We start from the raw sequence: 24,986 nt of genomic DNA, 5'->3' as shown, positions 1-24,986 counted from the left end.
AGGCAGCTAATGAGGACACTGAGGGCTCACATCTAACACGAACTGATGGTGCAAAGAAAGAGGAGCATTTTGAAATTGGTTTACAAGCACTTTTATATGGCAACAGAAACCAACCCAACGAAGAACAGAAGTGGCCACAAGGCCCTGCAGCTGAGCAGCAGGCTGCAAACCCTTACCCCACCTCCTGCCCTGGGGGCAGCAGACCACATGCATCAGGAGGGGCCTGGTCCCCTTCACTGCAATGGCCACTGCCCATCACAGCTACCTGCTCACCCTGCCACTGGCCCAGGCATGCTGTGCAGCATCATGCCCCCACCACCCCAACATCCTGCACAGCACTGGAGCTGCTTGTCAGAGCCGGAAGAAAACCTTCAGCCATATTTCTGCACCTCATCCTCAAGAAATACACTGATTTTTACTGCTGTTTCTCCTTCAAACTTGGGCATTTTTAAAGTTGTCAGCTCTGTTTCCAGAGCAGGTACCACAGGAAAAGGAAGAGAGAAGGCTTTTCCTGACCAGCCACGTTAACGAGAGCTGTGAGGGCTTGGAAAAACCCATCTGGTGAGTGGTGTTATTTCCCCTTGCCTTCCTCTGTGGTGCCGGTCCCAGTCAGAAGGAAACAAGTTCCCAAAGCACAACCGTGCCAGCGCTGGGACCAGCTGGGGCCAGCTGCCCTGGGAGGTGCGGGCTGGGCCATGGGTAGGAGCTTGGTGCTCAGCATCGGCTCGCTGGGGCTCTGGCATGCAGGCGTGTGCGTGCGTGTGTGTGTGGCAACACTCCCCAGGCGCTCTCATGTTAATGCTGCTTTCTCCCCAGATGAAAATATACATATTCTTATTAAGAAAAAAAAAATGTGCAAAGTATAAATTTGCATCTATGATCATTTCTGGTTCATAAATTGTATTTTAATAATAAAACAATATACCCTTCTGAACTGCCTCTTCGATGCTAACAGGAAGGTCAGTCTTTCTTTTGTACAAGCCTTAATATTTTGATAAAGTAACACACAACGTGTATAAATTAAATACCAGAGGGTGAAATACAGATAAAGGGCACATAAAAGGAGCTCCGAAAGCTCATACATAGGGAATCCAGCACCTCCCTCGCCACAAGAATGCCTGGGAGCCCATGGAAATGCTCCACACATGGAGCCCCTGCGGGCCGGTATCGCCCAGGTTGGGAGGAGCTCTCCACCAGAGATTTGTCCCCATGGAAGACAGCATTGGTTGGCTGTGTTACGGTGAAAGAAATGAGGGCGAGAAAGTTTTATACATCACATATATCCCTTCATAGCATAAGTTTAATTTGAAGAAAAATCAACGCGGCATTCATAAAGTGGAAAATAATATTTTTTATGACCCCTTAACAACCTGTCCTTGGTGCTAACATACCATAAATAAATTTCAACATCTTGTTATACACACAGCTTACTTCAAACAAGGCTGAAAGGAGAAAGCAGCTCTTAGTGAGGACTGGCACGTGTACAAAAGGGGGAAAGCTGGCTTTTAAAACTTCATTCTCTTTTCTGTTGATATTAATCTTACAACCTTTCCACCAAAATGAAACGTAGAGTTTCCAAATATTTTATAATTCTGAATGGATTTCCCCCGTGTAACAGTAATAATATTTTTACAGCTAAAAGATCCACTGATTTAATAAGTGTGATTTGTGTATTTAGAAAATTCATTAGAGCAGACATTTCCCGACATTTTCCAATTTATTTATTTATTTAGCCTAATTTGGGTATGCTACTTCAAAAGAACGCTTAGAGCTTCCCAGTTCCTTAGTCACTCACTAATAACATCTAATAATTAATAAAGACATGTAAATTCTTAACTCCCAGAACTATTCCAAACTTACTATCTGTACGCTTCATGTCATGTCTCACTTATAGATATCTGCATTACTTTGTTTCATAAAATGCTGAAGGGACACGTACTTATCTCACTCTGCACTGTGGGTGAACATTCAGGCGTGCTGCAGCCAGCGGAGCTGGGGCCTGAGCAAGGCTCTGAATTCGACCACATCACTGCAGACAACCCCTCCTGCAATCGTGTGTGTATGGAAACGTACACACCTGCACTGGCTACCAGGGCCATGTGCTTCTTCATTCCTTGCACAAGGTAAGTGGTACCCCAGCCCTTCACACAAACACCCATGTGTTGGTAGGCAGGGTGAGCACTAGGAGGGATCTTTGCTCCATGCAGCCATAACACCCACATGCTATCAGACTACTTTCATTGCAAATTCAAGACAGAGCTACTAGGCTGAAACTGAGCAATGGCCCAGCCAAAAGCAGGACAGGAGAGATCCAGCTGAGAAGTGAGCACAAAGCTCCAGGCATCAGCTCTGAAAGCATCTGTACGAACAGAGGGAGGGCAGCAGCAAACACCCTCTCTGTCCTTATAGCCCCTTCTGTGCCTCCTCCAGAACTATTAAAATCCCAATTCTATGGACAAGGACTGTGGGGAATAGCATCAGCTCAGCCCATCCTTACTTGGAGGCAAATTATATTGTGTCTACTCCTTTCTGACAAGTGCTCTTGTCAGTGCTTTGTGTTCTGTTACATTTCTTTGTCATATTTATTTGCTTGTTTTGATTTCTGGTCCTCTGTCAGGAGGAAGGCTGCCAAGAACATAAGTCCTGTCTCCTAGAAGTCCTGTTGAGCCTGGGAAACAGGGTGTGGGCATTTCCAAACATGGCTCAAACAAGTACGTTGACAAAAGCTTCCCTAAAGAAATATAACTTGCATGGAGTTTTGCATTTGAAGTTCAGCAGACTAAATGTACAGTACCGGAAAGAAGAATGAGAAAAGTCTCACTGACCAAAGTGAAAGGTACCATTATGAGGTGACACTCAGAAGGAGCTTCCCACATCAGGAATTCATAGGGGTACAAGATTACTCGCACATGGGCAAACTGCAGCGTGCAATACAAGTTCCCCCAGACTTCAACTGTTTCTATCACAGCCTCACACAGTCAGCAAGTCTCTTACAGTGAAACTGAAAAGGAAAAACATGCACAAAAGCTCCTATCTCCCAAAACTTTCTTCCAATCTGACCACTAGAAAAAAATGTTCTGATAATTAATTTACACTTGAGGCAATCAGGGTTACTTAGCTGAACTAATGCTTTTTCCCAGGAAAATTTCACCCATAGCCAAGGGGTCAGTGAAGCAGAGTTCCTCTACACATTTGCATATGAATGTATCTCCTATCTGTACTTGTATTTTTTCCCTGTTAATAAGATTTCTCTGTTCTCTTGATTTTCTGTTTGAGTTGCACAGTCTTATGGAAATCCTATAGCTGTGTCTGTGCTCAGCCCATGCTTATTCCTGCTTCTCGACATAGTCATACTTTGACCATACATACAGAAATGACTCCAAGTCACACTGACAAAAGAGCTCTTTAAATAATAATATTACAGAGATAGGACTGACTATCTACATCCCTTCTGTATGCATTATGGACATCACAGTGTTCTGGGAAACCATCACTTCGTATTAGTGCTGACTGGTTTCAGGGATGGGCTGTTAAGGTGAGCGTCAGTCAAGTGGATGTAAAACTTCCCATTGATCAGAAAGCCGACCTCGTAATCAATAACGGCGCAGACATCCTTCCCTCCCCATCATGCAAGTCATTTGTCTGAAAATGGGAAGTCTTTCTTTTTTGCTAGGACAAGGTTTTGTGACAGTCTCCAAGACAGATGCAAACATTTATTGTAGACAAGTGAAATAATCCCCATAACCTGACCACACTCGAGAAGTCAGCTTGCCAACATTCAGCCTTCCAGCCACTACTCAAGTAATTTCTTTTATTCAAGATTCAGGGGAATGAGGTACTGCATACTGCACTCGAGGCTGGACATTCCTGCTTGGCTTTCCACAGCGCAGGATACCTGGAAACATCACCTTCCACATCCACACCACTTGAAAAACACCACCCACAACTGGCTTCATGTGCAATAACACTATTAGCTGCAGACTTGTCCCCTGATAGCACGTGTGCTGACATAGCTGGGTTTTTAAAACTGCATTACTCAAAGATGGCTAATTAACTTTATTTGAACTTTAGCTAAAAACAACACCAGTGCCTGTTCCTTGATATTGACTTGGTTGTACTGCCATCAAGACAGCAGCTATAGGCTGGCAATCAGTGAAACAAAAATCACAAGCATTTTTTAAATCAAAGTAAGAGAGCTTTTAATAACTCAGAAATAGTGTGATATGTTTTGAACAACTGCATTTCATTTCAGTAAGTTTATATTGTAGTGTACGTCTTCTTGAACTAAGAGATCATTTGTTTAAATTGCTTGATTATACATAATGATCCTTCTCTTATAAAAGAAGATTCAACATTGCCACTGGGGAAGAGGGCGGAAAAAATGCAGAGAATTTAACAAGAAAAAAAGAAATAGCGTACAACTCTTGAAATAAAAATACATTAGGAGAATTTTCACTCAACTGTTTAAAAAAAATCTAGAAACATCTTGGTCTGGCACAACCATTAACACTAATTCTTCATTCACAGAGAATAATGTATAGCCTTGATCAGAATACGGAATATCTACTCGCTCGCAAAATATTCGATTTTCACAGGACCACAGGGGTCAGAAGGGACCTCAGGAGATCATCTAGTTCAGTCCTCTGACACCAGGCACTGCTGGGCCCCATCCATTATACCACCACCCATTAGGTATTTATAAGCATTGACAAGATTCCCCCCTCAGTCTTCTCTTCTCCAGGCTGAACAGTCCCAAGTCTCTCAGCGTTTCTTCATAAAGAGCTCCAGGCTTCTCATCATCTTTGTGGTCCTCTGCTGAACTCTCTCTAGAAGTTCCCTGCACCCCAGGATATCGCTGGCTTTCTTGGCCTTATAGAATCATAGAATCATAAACCTCATGATTCTCTGAATTTATGACACCCCATTGTCTGCCAGGACACCCAGATCCTTCTCTCCAAAGCTCCCTTCCAGCAGGTAAGACTCTAACCTGTACTAATGCATGTGGTTATTCCTTCCCAGGTGCAGAAATCTACATTTGCCTTCGTTGATCCTCCTAAGGTCCCTCTCTGCCCAACCCTCCAGTCTGTCCAGGACTCGCTGAATGGCAGCACAGCCTTCTAATGTACGAAATGCTCCTTCCAACTTCACATCATCAGCAAACTTGCTGAAGGTGCATTCTATCCCTTTGTCCAGATCACTGATGAAGTTGTTGAACAAGACCAGACCCACTACCAACCACTGCAGAGCACTGCAGCTACAGGCCTCCAACTAAACTGTGTCACTGATCACAACCTTCTGAATGTACTTCATTTAATTAACATTGAATTAGTCTCCAACAATTTAAGTCATCATCTCCTGACACTCTAGAATTTCGTAAATCTTGGATTCCTATTCACACTGCAAGTCAGATTGTTTTATTTTTAAAGTAATAGTGTTTGGATATAATTTATTTCAAATCTGCCAGAAAGGGTATCATTTCAAAGTAGTCTTTTGCAGTTTTATGGCTTGAAAACAAAAATTTAACTGTAATAAAATTTGAGAGCTAAAAGAATGAAATAATTTACCAGTGAGAGAGCAGCTTATATATATATGACAAAAGTTTGCTGAAAGAGCCCCACAGAGCAGATGGGAAAAATAAGAGCTTACCTATTTCCCAGGTTTGTATTCTGTAACTTTTAAGAGGAAAAACACATAGTTTTACACTTAACTGATCTACCTGCTGGAAGAAAATATGTGCCCTGCTCCCACATGAGAGGCTGGCATGCATGTGTTGGTTGAGGTGAAAGTGATCACTAGGAGCAGCTCTTGACTGCCTACATTTATCTCACCCAACCCAGCTCCCACCAGTACCCAGGGAATCCTCATGCTGTCCCAGGAAGCCCCACAGTCCCACACAGCTGGGAACTGTGGGGTGCTTCTTTCAAGGGAAAAGGAAAGGAGAACCATAAGAGGAGAGAACCAAGATTTTGGACAGAGGTCTTGACCCAAATATATAAAGCCAAGGAAAAAGCTGTATCCTTCATAATGCCCCTTCCTTCATTCTGTCCTATGGGATCTTACCAGCTCCTGAGCATCACTCACTGTCTGTTGATGTGCCTTACATGAGGTGAGAACAGAACAAATGGCTGCAGCCAAAGTGTGCATAGAAGTGAAAAACCAATTTTAGTTGCCAAAGTTGTCATGGCATTTTAAATGTACAGACTTGCCATTACAGTTACATAAATCCCAAATGTTGGAATTCCTTGTGCTAAATGTGCAGTGCATTTCTGCAGTGCTGCAGCTCAGCGTTCACTCCTACCAGGCACTCAGAAACATGGTGTACTTACACGTTGGGTTGTGCTGTAGAAGGTGTTGCAGATTCTTACATAAATGCGTCAATCCATGGTAATATTTCAGACACGCTATATACATATGCACATGTATACATGCATAACTGCGAAGTTTTTTAATAGGGAGCATCTAATTTGGAGATGTTACTTTTTTTCTGCCTGGCAATCAGGTTTTGCACTATTGGCTGACACTTTCCATAAATTCCAGCCTCTTTTCAGCTCCCCAGAGAGCTCTTCTTAGAGCAGCGGCTGCCGAGCTGGGACGGATGGTCCCACTGCAAGCACAGCTGCAGCTGGTACAACACCTGGCCCAACCCTACTGCAGAGACAGGCTTTGGCAAAGAGGGGTCTGAAAACAAAAATATTGCCCTTTCTGAGCTGTAACACTGTTTCCAACAATTCCCTGCTCCATCCTGAAACTGCTACACATTTATATTTTTAATTCAAGATACAAAAATAAATACCCTGAGTACAAACAGTCACACTGTAATCCAAAATACATCCCCTCCAGCTGCTCTCCAGCACCCAGTCCTTCCAGCACCAAAACCAAACTGCTCCAGACCCCACAGATGTGGAGGCTCACCCAGACTCCCCCCAGCACAAAAGCAACTACTGCAAACCAGCCCCAGCAGCAGTCACAAGCACAGGGCAGCCACGAGAACCCTGTAAGCAGCAGGGCATGGGTAAGGCAGGAACGTGGGGCAGCTGAAAGATGCTGGTACCTGTGCAGCAGGCTGGGAAAACACCATCTGAGAAATAATTAACTGGGCTGTGAAACGATGCCATCATTTCCAGTATTAAAATGTAATCTTGCATATTAAAACAAATTCACCAAAATCCAATCAATAACTCAGTGTCCTCTGAATTTCCTCCAGATAGCTAATTTAATTAATCTTTTTGTTCTCTTGGATATAGATTTTAGATTTGCATTTTGCCATCAGAAAATAGCTTCTGCAATACTACAGGATTTCCACAAAGCCAATACATTTTTACAAGGATTGGATTTTATTCCCTTGGCTGAAATTCTGATCATTTAGAAGCAAGAATGTTGCTGCAGCACACAGGATGTCACTCAGGATGTGACAGTTTCCTCTTGTTTTAAACTACTTTAAAAAAAAAAAAAAAATCCTTCTCAAATTAGAAACAAAGTATTGTGTTTGATCGGCAGCAGCAGAGATTGCAGTGCACTGGGCCCAGTTTGGTTAGCTGTGAGTTTTGCTCTTTCACTTAGATGAAAAGTGGAAATTAAATGCAGTGCAGCTGAGTAGCTTCCCTAAGATGCAGTTAATGTGTTCTGTCTGCTCCTGTATTTGTGCCACTGTCTCCATATCCCTTGGCCCCACAGCGCACAGGCCCATGGCCCCACATGGCACAGGACCCACAGGACTCCGAAAGCAGGAGATGGGCTCTTGGGGCTCCACAGCACTGGCTGGAGGAACAGCCTCTCATCAGGCTCCTTGCTGAGGGCAGATTTTGTCAGCCTGAATGTGATAAAACATCTCCCTTCATTGAGCTACACTGGCTTCACTGATGCCCCATTATTTCGCAAAGCTCAATATGTGCAAGTAGAAGAATCCAGCAATGCAGAAGAACAGATTACAAATTAATTTTGTGGGAATAGTTGAAAAGTTCAAGGCAGACTGCATTTTTTAAAGGTATTTCCAATGCAAGTTTGCAGCAGACCCTAAACCAGAAGCGTTTTCTCAACCTGTGCAATGCTGATCACTTAACTTGAGAGGGTCACATCCCATTTTGCTTCAAAACTCCCTAATCCCCAACTCTTCTATGTTTGCCTTGGTAGAACAGTGCTTGAATAACCCATTTGTTGGGCTAACATAACATTTTGCTTGGCTTGCAAGCTGTATCTGGGTAAACGCACATTTCCTCATCTCATTTTTTGATCGTTTTCTTCTGCAGGCAATTAATTGGACTCACAAAGATGTTTGCAGAAGTTTAAATGAAGCATAGTTAGAGCTTTCAAAAATACATATAATTACCCACACCTACAATTTCTAAAGAAGAAATAAGGCTGCATAAGCAATGATCCTGAAGGGCTCAGTGGGATATTTGCAAAGTTTCAGTTAAACATCAGTGGCAGCATATTTGGAGCTTACAGCAGAGAAAGAGACATTCACAGAAGCCGGCACATAACATTTCCATGTTAGTGCCATGGCATCACCAACCCAACCCACCTCAATGCTGCAGTGACTGAGGAATGGGGCAGCCCCCTTCCTGAGGAGGGGAACTCCCACACTGTGCAGGTAAGCTTTGTATGGCTCTAAGAAATGGTGATGGAGCTGCATGCCCCATCCTTCCCCAGTCTATAATGGGAGGCTCATGGCAAGCAAAGTACTGCACTGAAGCAAGATGAACACAGAGGTGCTGGGCATAAAGCAAAGCCCTAAATTACTGTGACGGTGAACAGTTGTGTATGCAGTCAGCAAGGCAAGGCTTCATCTGACTGGGAAGAGCTGTGGAACCAAGAAAACAGGCTCAGAGCAGCAAGGTAGCCTCTTGCACTTGAGTGCTGATTAACAGAAATTCATATGAAATCCACGTGTGTGGAGGTGTACATGCTTTTGTTTCAGGGATAAGGTTTGTGCACAGCAGAGGGGAGAGGGGGTCAAGGCTGACCAGCCTTCTCCCAGAACACAGGCAAGGCTCTTTCAGCATCAGTGCAGTCGGGTGAGGGCTGAGGCAGGCGGTGTGTCAGCTGGGGTGGGAATGCTGCCAAGGGAAGGAAAAAGGAAAAAGAAAGAGGAGAGGCAAGGAGGACTTGGCTGGATAGAGCTGAATCCCACTGCTCTCAGGGACTGCAGAACCTCTGGGTCAGTGCCCAGCCAGGATAGGGCTGCAGCAGCTACCTGTGCCAGGAGGCAAAGCCAGGGCGAGCAAACCTGCATGGCCACCCCCCGGCACTGAGGAGCAGTGGCCTGTGGTGCTCAGTAGCTCAGCAGCCAGCAAAGCCTCTCCCAGACACTGCTGGTTGGGAGAGCAGCTGCTGGGCACAGGTCTTTGTGTACCTGGAAGGCACGCAGGAATGGGGACAGGCCCGTTTCAGCAGAGCAGGCAGGAGAACGCAGCAGCAGCCACAGCTGATGCCATCGCCACAGCCGCCATCTGCCTGGCCCTGAGGCACTGCTGTCGTGGGCCCAGCAGGGCTGCAGCAGCCATCTGCACACGGCTGGGGACAGCAGGGACACCCAGCCCTGGCCTTCAGGTCCCTTCAATTCACACCGCAGTGAAGGCACCGACTGCCACCTTCACTTCAGCTTTGTGTGTCTGTCAGCAAAATACACATAGCAAACAGTGAATGGGACTGACGGGAGCAGCTTTCAGCCTGCTTTGGGTGAAGGCCTTAGCCAGGGCACAGCAGGCAGACCCACTCTCTGGACATCCCAAATGATAACTAGCGCCTGCGTGCTGAATACAGCACAGCATGATTTGCACAAAGGACACGGTAATGGCTGTGGTGCTTCCCCACAGGGATCTGCGCTTGCAGGGCTTCATGGCCTATTGCTAGGCTGCTGCTGAGAATTGAAGAAGTAATGGATGGAGAACTTCATCACAATATCTCCACCTGGGCATCCCCTTCCTACATAGGAAATCCCAGGAGCACAGCCCCAGAGCACGCAAGCACCCAGGGGTGCATGCAGAGGCACAAAGATGATGGTGTAAAACCTTGCTTCTTTTCGAAGCCAGGCCAAAATGCTGTGTGAATGCAGCCTCAATCACATACAGCACAGTGCACAAGACGGGGGCACAAAGAAGCATCCTCGGATATCAGGAGAGAATTTATCATCTCTAAGTGACTCACATTGCCCACTAAGAGCCCTTTCCAGGATAAAGATTCAAGGAATAGAGGGAGTTAAACCAATTTGAACTAGAGCCTTGCTCTCCTGCAGGGAAGTGGGCTGCTGTTAACAGAGTGCAAAGGAGGTGAGGAACCACAGAACTTCTCTTCGCAAGAATCAAGAGCACCAATCCTGCAGGAAAGTACACAGTGCTCCTCTCTGCAGCAAGGAATCCCACCAAGGCTCGGTTAGAGATGCCCCTGCTCACACTGCACCTTAGGCCACATCCACAGAGCAGCTGGGCAGGATGGCAGCTGGTGAGGGCATCACCACCCCACAGCACCCAGCCGCTCTGTACCTCATAGCAGCCCTTCAGCAGGCAAGGCAGCAGGACCAGTGGCAATCTATGTTACTATGCAAGCTGGATAAAAAGCTGGTGTTAACACTTTTGTATGCTTTCAAGTAATACTCTCCCTGGTATAGTTATCCACAGAAAGCTAAATAAGAACATAATCTCCAAAATTTAATACTTACGTGGTGAGTTGTTGTTTTGGTGTGTTGGGTTTTTTTTTTAAGAGAGTGGTGGAAGTAAGGAGGGAAGAATGTAAAAAAAAGCAAAACAAGCGGGTATATTTCTTGTGGGATCTGCACTACAGATGAAATGCAAAGTGAGTCTCACTCTCCCCGGAGGGTCTTTTTTCAAGTGGGAGAATAATAATAATGTAGTAATAATAAGCACTTATATAGCGCTTTACATTTTCAAAGCGCTGTGCAAACATCAACTAATGGGACACGGTAGAATAAGTAGTGTCTAAAATGAGTTTATGTACTGCATTATATTTTTCTACAAAGTGGCTGGGACTGTTTTTAAAATTGACTTCCCCCACATATTGATACCTGTGCAAATGGATTTTTTGCTAAAGCAGCGCAACAAAAACGTTTTTGTATTAGTTATACTCCATAAGCTGCATATTTCCAAATTCTCATTCAAGGCAAATTGTTTACACAGCTTCATAGACACAAAACATACTTTGTTTCATAAGAACAATAGGTGCGTTAATCAAGTCCTTAAGATAATGTATCAAGACACAGACACATGCCAGTGTTTCCTAAGAGAAAGTCACAGATGAGATTGAAAAAAAGTATTAAGTTGAAGGAAGTTTGAGACAAGCTCAGCAAATTTTTACAGTTCTTCATACTTTTTCCTTGCAAATAGAACACGGGGCCTCCTCAATGAAGGGCAAATGTCCCTATAGTACAGCTGTAAAACAAACATCACTTCCCAGCTTGGCATGTGAATTCTACTCTACGAGATTCATTTTCTAGAATAGGGGAGATGAACCACTGGTGTTACAGTTCAGGTCATATTTGGGTTTGCTTTGTGGTTTTCATTTCACTTTTACCTATCCAGGACCTCACAGTGTTTAATACACTCTTTGAATACAACCAAGACGGAAAAAAAATGAGAGAGGAGAAGTAGGTGATGGGTACTTATCAGCAACCCATAGCAGAGGTACAGAGAGAAGGCAGGAGGGGAGAAAACCAACCCAACTCCTGCCTACCAGCCCATGGTACCTCACTGCTGTGGATGCCTTCTGCTCCTTACTGTGGGTACTTTGCTGGGAAGCAAACCTAGGTGCTTCTGCAGCAAGACACAACCCACTGTGCTATGGCTGCACAGACACAGAATAAAAAGGCTGCACAAGTCCAAAGTGATTGAGGAATATTTCTTTGCTTGATAGCTCAAGCTAAGAACAAACGCAAGTCAAAAAAAGCATGCTGAATATATCTACCTTTAGGCATGCGCTCAACTGTAAGTATGTGAGTAATCCCAGCGGTTTCAGTTTTGGGGATTTTAAGAGTTGTATGGTTTTCATAACTACAGGAAAAACCCTTTCCAACAAACTGCCAGTGCGACTCCCTGTTGTACTATACCACAATTACTGGAACATATTTGGTATTTCTCAAGAGGTTCAGATAATGAAGAATCCTCCAAATTTTCTATTAGCCCAAACTTAGGAATTCAGCATCAGGGAGTTAACGGCAGAACAGACAATGTATGTTAGGTATTGCAAAAGAGAGGCAGAAATATTTATAAAACGTAAAGCCTTTTTGTTGTTGTTGTAAGGTTGTTCGAGAGCCCAGACTGCAGCCCAACCAATGCTATTGCACAAGCACACCGAGTTATTTAAAGACCCGACTCTCTTCCACTACTCTGCAAAAGAAACAACATTTGAACGTTTCTTCGTAGTTTCAAACCACAGTATTTTCCCAAATCTAAACGAGATTAATGATAAATAGGAAAACGTGCACAAAAAGAAGATTTTGTTCTTTGATGTGCTATCAGTTTAACACTGAAGCACAAGCTTCTACTAAAAACAGATCAGTATTCAGAGTTGCAAGGAATTTGTTTTAAAAGAAAAACAAAGAAAGGTGCAATGCTGAAGTTGCTTTGGGGGTTCTGTTTGTTTGTTTTCTGATTGGCAAACAGCCCATTCTTTTATTTCCTGTGAGCGAAAAGAAGCAAACAAGGACAAAAAAAGGAAAAATATAATAAAAATAAAAAAGGTAGCCCTGTCCCAGCAGGGAAAGCCACCGAAATTTGCCACATCAGAAATATTCTCAACAAGAACACAAATAACTGTGAGCCAGAGCTGCACTAGTAGAGGCCACGCACACACAGCGGGGCTGGCCCAAGGACACTTGTTCTGGGCTGTAGTCTTTGCCCTCAGCAAGATCATTGCTGCTCTGCAGTTCCAGAAACATGCACAGTTCTGTGCATGGGGCCCAGCAGTATTTGGGTCAGCCATAGTCAGTTATCACAAAAAACCGTAAGTCAACAAAAAGAGCTCGGATTTACCATCATATGATTACAGCCTATGGCAAACACTAAACACAGGTAACAGTTTTCCCTACGCCTTGAGAGATACAATCTAATCCATAAGAGGCACCATCTCCACTAGGTTAGAGAGAAGGGGACGGCTCTCCAGCCCGTAGGGCCTGCTGCAGGGGCAGGCACCAGAAGTCTGCACATGGCTGCCAAAGGGACCCGGAGGTGGCAGGAAGAGGGCTGGGGAATGCCTGCCAAGCCTCCCCGTGAGCCACTGCTGGAATGCGAGAAAAAGGTATTGACTTCCTAAGGCGATGTAGGGAAGTCACTGCAGAAAGGGAAGCAAGGCTGCTAAAGGTACTCCACCAGCTTTTCCACAGGCTGCAGGCACAAGGATGACTTTGCTCCATTTTCTCTCAACACTGCTGGGCATAAAGCCCCCAGCAGGCCCCACTAATGGGGCAGCACCCCACAGGGCCCTGCAGGTGAGGGCTCCTCTGAGTGCCCCTCAGCACCTCCCGGGGCTTTCAGCAATTTCAGAAGAGCACGTAAGGGTGAGGGTCTGTATTGAGAACACAAACAGCAGCTCTCTTTGGAGCATTACCTGAAGACAAGAAACAGGAGACAAAATAAACCAAAATGGAGCTTTAAAGCAAGTCTCTTGTATCTGTTATCAAGCAGGAAAGAAAAAAAAAAAAAAAAAAAAAGAAAGAAACACTTGAAATCAAGGAGATTAAATCAATGGACTTCACACATGAGCATTACATGAGAGTCAGTACCAGATCTGAAGACAAGCATTCACAGTTTCATTTTGCAATGGCTCAAAATACTTTGTACCATTCTCCCCAATGACACTCAGAATCTGACTGAAAGTAGTTCTTTATCTTAATCAATAAACAGATAAATACGTCAAGGCTAAAACTTCCTCATCCAGAGTTGGCTACTACATTCTACATAAACATTGATGCCAGAAACACACCACTTCAGCCAAATAAATTTGGGGAGTGACAAAATGATTCCAAACCAGTGTAATTCTCACACAGCTCTGCTTCTCTGCTTCTCCATCCCAGCATTTTCAATGCTCTGCCACACTGCCACATCCCACATGCCCTCTGGGGGAACAGACTGGTCAGTAAAAGCAAAGAAATTACGAAGGGCAAGGCATGCCATTTTCCTAGAAATACAGGAGGCCACGAGCAAATCACCCAGCTGCAACACCTCCACTGAGCTCAGCAATTAATAATGTACAAGCTTGGCAGTACTGTCTAGCCCAGTATGTCTTCACTCATGTGAGTAGCCTAATAAAACAAAATAAATTTGAGCAAGAGCTTGAATAAGTAAATTAGAGCAAAACTGCAGTTGCCTATCAAGCAATTAGCCAGAAGGCTGCTGCTTTGTCAGACAGGACAAAAATGGGCAATTTTTTTTGTCAAACGGGAAGGCTGATACACCAGAAAACTTCCTCGCATCTTGCAGACAGGTTTGCTGGTCTAACAAAAGCTACTGCCGGCTCTTCCAGACTTTCTCTTTCACATACATGCAAACGTATTATTTATACTTGGGTGCATGTACATATATATATATTTATATATATAAAAGAAGTAGGTCTTGAAAACCTTTTTCCAATCACCACCCCAACCTTCTCTCCAAAATCCTGAACAATTAGAAATCTTTGCAGGCCAATTTCAGATACTGACACAATGATAAAATAGTTGAAGCTCCCAGAACAAGCAGCTACAATCACAGTCGTCCTCTGATTTCTCTATATTAAAAACTGCCATAAACCACAACAAATATATTCCTCCAAATGAGACAGCACTGGCACTGGCACTGTCTTTTAAGAGTATTAAAGTTAACTTGTTTAGATGTTTTATGTTTCTTGTGTTTTCTTTTCCTCTTATGTTTAGTTATATCCCTTTCTGTGGATTTAGATTCATTTTTCAGATTTTCTTCTTAGTATTAAAATAAGAGTTGAAAAAAAAAAAAAAAACAAAACCAGACAGGTCTGTTACAGGTCTGGGTAAGTCAATGTGTACACCAAATCTTCCCCTCAGACACCTTCCATATTCATTTATCAGCAAAAGATTTCCTACCTTGTTATTTTTTGCCCTATACTATTTCAGTCTCTCTCCATTTACCATTTCTGCCTCTACAAATACTAAGTCCTTCCTACCATGCACTTTTGCCATCTTCTTTTACTTTCCACGTTAGGGGACAGGAGGCTGAAAGGATAAAGAGCTGGGCTCAGTTTTGCTCAGGCAAGCACTGTTCCCTCTTATCCTAACAGCTGTTAAACACAGACAGTGTCTCTCGGGCTTCCTGCAGTGCCCTCGGGGAGCACTGCTGCATCCCCTGCACCTGAACATGCCCAGTGCTCCCATCAGCAACAGCCCCACAGAGCCAGCAGAAGCAGCAGGAGATAGGCTCTGCAGCACTGGGTGCCAACTGACTGTTCCCACCAGATCTCTTCTCTGCTTTTGCTTTCTCAGTTGCAATACAAAACCAGAGAAGCCCATCCCTACTGAGAACAAAGAGAAACACTATCACCAATAAGAAATGTTTCATCCCATGCTTGATATATACCTAGCCTTGTTCATGGACCTCTAGCATCAACAAAAATCTCAATCAGCATGAGTAGTTCTCCAGGAGGCTTGGACTTACATTGCTGGTTTACATAAAACATTCAGCTTTGCTCCCATTAATGGCAAGGGTAAAAAAAACGCATTTGTTCCAGGTCCTGGGGAAGCAGGTCCTAGATGCTCCCCCAGTGAAGAGCTTTGCCTTTGCAGTGTACCACACATCCTCTTCTCAAAAGGCACAGCAAATCTTTATTAACACCACCTTGGTTAATACTCATTTGACTACTACATGAAGTAAGTTCCAGCAACCACCACTCACAGGGCTTAGCTAACTTTCCCCATTGGTAGCACAGAAAAATCTCAACCAAGCCAGGTGAAGTCCATCAAGAAATGCTCAGAGCTGCAAAATTAAGCACCAAGACTGCTGGAAGTTGCCAGGAGTACTGCTCCCATCGAGCAAATATCTGTGGGCAAAGTCTACGTAGAGCCAGTAACAGCTTTTTTGAGTCCAATCAATTGAGTGGTTAAACTTGTGCATTCAGCAGGCAACCAAGGGAGGGACGTATTTTAATGGTAGATGTGGAAACAAAGGAATTTTGATTAGCCTTGGGACTGGAGGGGGTAAAAATACTGTTTTAGGATTTTCCCAGGATATGCATATTAAGAACTTGTCTTTTTGCCCTCTGTGTAATTTTTTTAATATTTGGAAAGCAGAATTAGGCCACATCTGACCAAACCTCCAGAGCCTTGTATGAGCCAGCAGAGACTGGAGTACAGTGACTTGCTAACTCCTGTGCTTTTACCCATAATGGGGTTTCAGTGGTGAGCAGTGAGGCTTTTGTAGAGCTATCAAAGGCTTAAACAAACGGCTTCTCTACAAGCAGGGACCTTTCCCTCTGCTTCTCTCTAAAACACGTGCATATTGTTTGCTTTCTCTAACACAAACTGGAAATAACTTCCGCATAAAGCAACTCCAACTGTTACACTTCTGAAGCAGCCTATGTTGTCAGTGCCAGACCCAAGGAGAACACGGCCATCAGCGATGCTACACAGAACTGAGGCCAACCCCACCAGAAAGGCCCAGGAGAGCAGCAGGTTGGGTGGGCATAGCAAGCCCAAGGATGGGTTTGTCTCACCCCCAGACCCATGAAGATTTCCCGTGACCATCATCCACCACTGTGGCTGCATCACTGCTGTGCTTGCCACTTCGTGCAGTACCAAGCAGTCACCCACCGTTTGTTCAGCTCTTGGAAGTACTGTAAAGCATCCACCATTCACCTGTCACACAGCACAAACTGATCCCTTTGAAATGAAAATCGAAAAGTAAATGTGCTGGTCAACATCAGCAGCTGCAACAAGCACCAACGCCAGTGTGAGCCTCCAGGCAGGTAATTCACTGCAGCTCTAGGCTGGCAAGCAACACTATGTTTTATTTAATTAGGATGAACAGAAGAGATAAACCTCACAGCAGGGCGGGTAATGACAACATTTCAAAAATAATTCATGCCCAGGTAACAAAAGGGCAAATTTCAATTACATAAAAAACTAAAAAGTTGACTTAATACATCCAAGGGGGAAAAGGAAAAAATATTAATAATTGTAGTGCATATGATTAACAAGTGGCATTTACAAGCTCTGCAAATTGGTCTTTCAATTGCCTAATCTGCGGTTGGAAAGAGAAAGGTTTTCTTTCTGAGCAAATGCAAACAATGTAATGAGCTCCCTAGCACAGGGCTCAGCCAGGCATTGCGAGCTCCTGCTGCAGGGCACTGCCCACTGCATCACCCTGCCGCCCCAGCGGCCCTCGGCTCATGTCTTCTACACCCCATGGCAGGTGGGGTGAGCTCCGACTTCTTCAGCCACAAATGGCACAAGAGACCACTTAGTGTCTCCTCATCGTTCCACTCCCTCAAACACACTGCCTCTGCTAAAGCGCCATCATTCACTGGGATACATTTTGTTTTAATGTGTATATATGCATAACAGTTGTCAAGGAGATGTAGTACTTGGAACTTTTATTACCTGACTTTTAGATCTAAGAGATGTAACCAGCTTCCTATGTTGACTAATAGATGAAAACAAACAAACAAACAAGAACCAACTTCTGAATCTAAAAGTACGCTGAATAAATGCAGGCACTGCAGAAAGCCCTGAGCTGGTTCTCACCTGGCTCCAACGTGCACCTGAATGCTCACAGCCCACGTACAATAACACATGGACTAACACCAGACCCTCCCCTCCACCACCATTTGTCAGTAAGGATTTAACAGAAGTCTGTAATAGGTTTTGTACTATTAGTATTTCATTACTCCAGTGCATTTAGAAGGATACAGTGGAACATAATAGCCGTCCTTTTTCAGAGGCATTTAAGGAGGATACTGATGGAGCGATGAGGGGTTGGTATAGGCATTTTTATAAGGCAGTTCAATTACTGCGGGTAATTAATAATCTTTTGCTTAAGAGAATATTACAATACAAGAAGAATTTTATTATCTTTTACAGATTGCAGACTAATGCATGAGAGCAAGACATCATTTATTTACAAAAAATCAACAAAACAAGAACATAATAATGCGCTCCGTATTTTTCAAATATTGCCAAGACCTACGATGCTGATTGCACAAACTGCAAGGAGGATGTAAATAAACACATTTGGTTTAAATAACCAAATAGAATTAAGAGCACATTTATCAAAACTGAAGTAAATATTAATAGTACAGCCGGAGAAAGCGTTGCCATCCGCAGAGGCAGCAGGCGAGGCAGGTCATTTACAACATTAACAACCCAGTGCTGGGTGCCATCCCAAGATCTGCCTCAGCCCATTCAGCCAGGTCTAACATAAAAGTTAATTTGGCACCAAACAATAGATAAAACCAAGCCAAAGCCCAAACTATGATAAGACAATTTCTGTTTACACAAGCCTAACGCCTCTACAAAACATCATTTTTATATCCAATTCAGAGGATGGCATGAACATCTGCTTTCACTTCAAGACATTAATTTTCAATTATTGAAGAAAAACAAAATAAATCCTGACAAATTACTGGTAACTGTGGAATCTTTTGTTACTCTATTATTTTATAATAGTAATTTAGAAATCCTACAATTAACATCTAAACAAGAGCTCTCTGATTCTTTTTTTTTGCATGTGTCATCTGAAGCAATTCAGCAATGAATGATGTTCTTTAGCTTGCACTGATTTTACTCGGATGCTTTTGAAGAAAAAAAAAAAAAGGAGGCATTCTGTGAGAGCCAGTGCTGCTGCTTGGTGTTTGTTTTTCCACCCATGGCATTAGATGAAGTACCGCTGAAATCACGAGATCCCTATTTTCTCCCCATTTGGAATTCCAACCTTTTGAGTTGCCTTTTCCACCCTTTTCAATTTTAGGCCACACTTGTTAGTTATGCTCGCCAGGACCAATGGGAACAGACCACAATTAAAAGGTGTTTGCACACAGGCACGAGTTTCAATCAGCAAAACCAGTTAAATACCACACAGATCCTGTCCAGGAAACAGTACCGGAGGGAGAGAGCGGAAGGAAAACTGGGACTGGTGGAGTTCAGGGGAGAAAGCTGCTGGGTTTGTATCAAAATGCACGCTCAAAAATTAAAAACTGCAGGCTAATCCCCAAAGGCAGCGCCTGCTGTACTGCGTGGATTCAAACGTTCTCATGGCACCAGCCCCACGATGAAACACCAACATCTCCAATTATTCCTAATCCCCCAAAAGCTACACTTGATAAAGAACAATCAAGAGTGTAATCTTATTTGATATGAGTTTTATCAATTTTAGCTGCTGCTTTCACTGTATCAATAAAATTCCACCGAAACTTGAATGAACTGTAAAATTAAAGGATAATCGCACGAGTCTCTTGTATTTGGCAATTATGATTATACTTGTCAAAATTTAATTTGCAGAATGTACTGCTCCAGTACCTGCAGGTTCTTCTCTATCAACTGGGAAAAAAAGAAAATTATATCTTTAAGACGAGTATGAAAGACATTGTTACTTCCACAGTCAACTCTGTAACTGAGCTCCGACATTGTATAATTGACTTTGCAAGCAGAACAACAGCAATATAACAAAGAAAATGTCAGTGTTTTCACAGCGCTAATCTATAGCACTAGGAGGGCCTCCTGCTGTCAGCCAGAGCTGACAATACAATAGCTTTCAAAGGGATATTACCATCACGCTTTTATTCTTGACATCAATCAAGACAAAGAGAATCCTTTTCACGAGACATTAAAAATCAAACCTTTGTATGAGCAGATAGGTAAAACAGCATTCCTTTAAGGAAGATCATTCATAACAACCAGCTAATTGGAACTCCGCAAATGGCTGAAGTATTTTTATTTACTTTGCAGGTAACGAAGTAGAGCACAACCCTCTTTCTTCCTTGACTGACATAAATGAGGCACGTAGGGTGTGAATCAAAAGTTTCTATCAGCATTTTTGCCAACTGAAAGCAAAAAAAATATGACAGCAATTCTGCAACTTCAAGTAGGATAACAAATCTAGACTTAATTAGTGCGTTCTTTTGCAAAACAGTTTGATTACAGACTAGCACGTTTATGCACAGAACACCATTGCAACCTGACAGCAATTTGCAGAACTGTCAAATTCAGCAACTTAAGTGCATGTGATGCTGAAAACCCCGTGCCAACGCCAGCCCAGTCCCCACAAACCACATCCAAGTCATTCTTCAGTTACAATTATGTGGGACTTGAAACCTACAGCTCTGCCAGCAGACCCCAGCATCTCCCAGCTGTGCTTTCCCAGAGCTGCTTTCAGAGGCACCAGTCTGTGCCTCATCAGCTCCAGTTCCATCAACTCTCTCCAGAGCTGATGGCACACAACCAGCCTCTGAAGTGCATGTGGCACATCCGTGGGACCACTTGGAATGGGAACAGGCAGCGCATGGGGACAGTCACTGCTTTGTTGTGATGCTGGGACTTGAACCTCGTGGGCTTAATGGCACTGAGGAGGGTACAGATCTTCTTAAGGAGACCTGCCAAAGCCACCAGCAGGTCGTGTTGCTGACAGCAGGGCAAAGGAAGGTTCCGTGCTGAGGAGAACCATTTCCATGGGTCCCATCTATGATGTGAAGGAAGGCTTCAGAGAAGGCAAGTGCTTTACCCCAAAACTGCCACCATCACACCACCCCAACTGGTTCATTTTGCAGTTTAACAAAGGCTCTGTCCCTCCTGCTTCTGCTCTGCCCTGACTGACCTGCAGCAACCTCCCTGTCAGCCCAGCAGAGCATTGGCCCAAACCATCGGCTGGGTGTCATCAGGTCTGCACAGCCAAAGTAACGGTTAAACAAAACCACTGTGTCGTGTTGCCAGTGATAAAATCCACACCAAGGAAATTCCACGGCTACTGCTAGAGTTCCGGCTGCAGCAATCACGGCAACTTTCTGTGGGACTGAAGCAGACACCTCGTCACAGAGCAGGGCCACATGACCCGCAGGTTTGTCAGCATCCCGTTCTGCCTGACAATTGCTTAATTTGAAATTACGTGGATCTGAAGAGTTGTCAGCATTTGATACTTCCGTCAGAGTCGGCTGCTTCTTTAATGCCAAAGACGGCACTCGTGGTTAATGCGCAGGCAACTTGCCTTTTGCATGCAGAATAATCCCTTTCATCAGAGGCGCACGCTGATTCTATTTTAGTATGTAATCTTTCTGAATGAGAAAGGATGCCCAAACCTCACTAGTGGTTAATAAATACCAAGGTTACTACACAAAGTGAAACAAATGCACAGAAAAGAGAAAACCGGTAAATGATTTGAAGTCCTAAATGCTACACATATATCCACATAATTTATGCTTGTTTTCTTCTCAGCTGAATTGGGAAACCTGTGACCTCAGAGTGCCTTTATTTATTACATCTCAATTATTTCCATGGAAACATGTACTGTGGCAATCTACCGGGCTGCCAGCTCCCTAGACCACAAAATGTATATGATGGACTTTACAAAAGCAAAAGATACGTATGAACATAAGAAAAGGGAGGAATTCTATATCCCACATACATATATATGAGCTGCCTCCTATTACTGAAAATTTCACCCAGATTCAGCCTGTTTCTTAGGTTCCCCATTAGCCAGCTCATGCTAAGGCTGTAATTTACAGCCAGTTTGTGCTGAACTGAAAGCACATTTGTTGTGCCTGGAGACTGGAGGAATATTCAGAACCTTTAAGACCAGGCTCTACCCGGCCCCCCGTGGCAAAGACATTCTAGATATTTCTGCGTCGCATGGAAAACATTTCCCAGCTGTGACTTGCCAGCAAGTTACCTGCTTTGATTCACAAAAAAAAAGGCTCTTGTAAACAGCGACCTGCTGTATCTTGGAGCTAGGGACGATTTTTCGTTATAGAGTATCAATGGCGAGAGATGCTGCCCAAAGGTAACGAGGTGGCAAACAAACGAGTAACAAATGCAAATATCTCGTGTCATTATGTAACGAGGTGTTCATGTTTATTAACCGGGCTTCAGAGCACACACGGTTCCGCTGACGTATGGCTGCGTCCTGCGCGTTACGTGCGGCACCTGGGCACGGAGAGCGACCGGAGAACGCGTGGCCTGCACCGAGAGGAGCCGGGAGCCGAGGGGAGCCGTGACCGGCAGAGCTGTGAGCGGCGTTGCCGTGCCTGCAGGCCGCAGGGCCCCGGCCGAGCCGGAGGGGGCAGCGAGCGAGCTATTGTGTGATGGGAAGGGCTCACTTTACAAAAACTTCATGGACATTTGAAGCTGTCACTGTTTCTATTGCAATCTCCTGAACGGTGTATCTCAAAAATAATAAATAATCGCCACGGAGAGGGGGTTCGATTCTTTGGCTAGTTGGTTAACCGGACGCTAACAACGTCTCCCAGCGAGTTCTTTAATTCCAAACGCTTTCGAGTTTTTGCTTCGCGGCCCCGGGAGCATCATCGCCCTTTTGTGCTCGCACACAAAGCCCCCGGCGCAGCCCACGGCCTCCCCGCGCCCCCAGCCTCGGCACGGCCCCCGTGCGCTAAGTTGGGTGCGGAGCCGTTATAAGCGCACCTCTGCCTGAAACCGGCTATTGTTCCCTCAGCCCGAGCAAGTTTTCGGCCCTGCAGATGCTCTCGAATAAAGAAATCGGTTTTAATTCTCCCAGTCCTTCGCCACCGTTACACGTATAGAGCTGGGGAGGGATGAGACGAGGCGCTGCCGTTCGCAGCCCGGAGGAACCGCTCGTCTCATCCCCGGCCGCTGCACCGCGGCTCCCGGTCCCCGCCCGTCGCTCCGCTCCCGGCCCCGCCGCCAAACTTTTCTTCCCCCCGTTCCGCTCCCACCCGCGCTCCGTCGGCCGAGCGCCGCTCCCCAGCGCCGGACGCTCGTCGGCTCCGCGCCCCGAATCGCGGCCTCCCCCGCAGCCCCCGAGCGCGGCGGCTCCGCCCGCCCCCGCGACGCCCGCAGATCCCGCCGCGGGGCCGGAGACGCCGCCGGCCGCCATTTCGGGCGGGTTCCGCGGCCGCTGCCCCGCCGGGCTGCCCTCGGCCCGCCCCCCACCCCGACGGCCGGGAGCGGAGCCCCCAAAATGGACGGCGGCGGCGGCGGGCGGCTCCCCCGGCCGCTCCCCTCCCCTCGGCGCCCGGCCGGGGCCGCTCCTCCTCCGGCGGGCGGCGGCGGCGGCGTTACGGGCCGGGCCGGGCGGAGCCCGCGGCGGCGGCCGAGTCGGGGGGGATTCGCAATCCCCGCCAAGCCGGGCCCCGGCCCTGATTGGCCGCGCGCGGAGGCTGGCGCGGCGGCGGTGCCCGGCCGGCGTTGCGGGGCGGCGGGCTCTTACCTTTCACCGAGCGGGGCTTGGCTTGCTTCCTCCTGGACATGTCCGGGCGCCGCGGCTCGTCCTCCTCCCGGCGCGTCCTCCTCGCGGCCCCGCGGCCCCTGCCCGCCCTGCCTGTCCCTGCCTGTCCCTGCCTCCTGCCCCTCGAAACTTTGCCGGGCTGTGCGAGGCGAAGCAGCGGCAGCAGCGGGATCGATTATCGGATTTCTCACTTCTTTGCCTGTTGCAATGCGGCAAGTTCAACTCCTGTCCACCCCCTCGGGCACCTAGAGGTTCTCCCCCCGGGGACAAAAAAAAAAAAAATCACAGGCGCAACAGTTGCGATTTCTTTTTCTTTTCTCTCTCTTTTTTTTTTTTTTCCTCCTCTTTGTTGGTTTTCTCTCCTCCCTTCGATGTGCAAATCGCACCGCCACAAGCCGAGCCCCTCCGCGCCCCCGCCGCCTTTTTGTTCTCGTTAAAGTTTGCAGGCGCCCTGCGGCTCTCAGTCCGGCTCGGCACTTTGAGAATGGCACAAAAAGCCGCGCGGGGCTCCCGGGGCCGGGGGGAGGGCGCGGGGAGAATGAGCGTCTAAAAATAAGAGCGGCGCGGCGGCCCCGACAATGCGAGGCGCTCCGGGGGTGCGACCTCGCCGCGGTTTCCCTAAATCCTCCCCGGCCGCTCTCGGCCCCCCCTCGCTCCCCGCCGCTCGCCCCCGGGCTCGGCCCCCGCTCGCCGCTCACGGGGCCGGCGGCGCGGCTGCCCCGGGTGCGCGGCGCGAGGTTCGGCCGGGATGGGCTCCCCGCAGCCGGCCGCGCTCGCCGCCGCCTTCCCCCGCACGCACGCACTCGGCGGACCGAGGTAAGCGCTCCTTCGCATCGATGCCGGGGCCGCTAGCTGCCTCCATGGGTCATTCTCTGGAAGGTGGCACCGCTCCTGCCTTCATCGCTGCCGCTGCTGCCGCTGCTGCCCTGGGTTTTTATTTTCTTTAGCTCTCGCCAGCCTCCCTCTCTTTTCTTTGTCCTGGCTCCTTTTCCTCCTCCTGATCTTGCTGCTGGGGCTGCAGTGCAGACACACATAATAAAGCCAGGCTTGGCTGGAAATGTAGCTGAGTCCCAGCAGGAGGATGTGAGGAGTGGAGTCCCGGCGGGGGAGCGCTCTGATCCCGTAGGGAGCCCCGCGCAGCCTGCGCCGATCAGACGGAGAGAGAGCCAACAGCACCGAGCCATGGACGGCCCGGGAAATACAGCGGCCGCCCGCAAAACGCGGACCGCCGCCGCGGACCGGACTCGCCGCCGCCCGCGGAGCCGCACGGCACCGCACCGCACCGCACCGCATCGCACCGCACCGCACCGCACCGCACCGCACCGCACCGCTCCGCATCGCGCCGCCCCGCCCAGCACCGCAGCTCCGGCACCAGCTCACGGCAAAAGTTTGCGGGCTTTTTCCGGCACCCTCTCGCCGCCGCGGGAGGAGCGGGAGGCGCACATTTATTTACTTTGCCCTTCCCGACGTGCTCAACTTTGCAGGGGCCGGAACGGCCCATGGCTCGCTGCTAGGAGAGGGTTTTTCTGGAAAAATCCAAAATGCCTTCAACTTCTTATACTACAGCGTGCCAGGTGCCAAATTACACTTGAAATCGCTCAGTGAGTTTCTTCTCCCACTTAG

At 46.6% G+C, this 24,986-nt stretch overlaps 1 protein-coding gene across 2 annotated transcripts in view; it reads right to left on the bottom strand.

Moving 5' to 3' along the window:
• ZNF423 (zinc finger protein 423) overlaps positions 1–24,590 on the bottom strand; it is a 192,950-nt gene extending 168,360 nt beyond the window's left edge. Inside the window, exon 1 of one of the 2 annotated variants that reach the window (XM_015873489.2) lies at positions 23,346–24,590. In XM_015873489.2, coding sequence (XP_015728975.1) covers positions 23,346–23,385 — 40 coding nt within the window. In that variant the 5' untranslated portion in view covers positions 23,386–24,590. The remainder of the gene's footprint in view (positions 1–23,345) is intronic. The other variant, XM_015873490.2, reaches the window with a different exon arrangement.
• Between the last annotated feature and the right edge of the window lie 396 nt (positions 24,591–24,986).

The sequence above is a fragment of the Coturnix japonica genome, chromosome 11 (genome assembly GCF_001577835.2).
Source record: "Coturnix japonica isolate 7356 chromosome 11, Coturnix japonica 2.1, whole genome shotgun sequence".
Taxonomy (NCBI): domain Eukaryota; kingdom Metazoa; phylum Chordata; class Aves; order Galliformes; family Phasianidae; genus Coturnix; species Coturnix japonica.
Note: the sequence above shows the minus strand (reverse complement) of the source record. Positions and strands in the feature narration are given on the sequence as shown.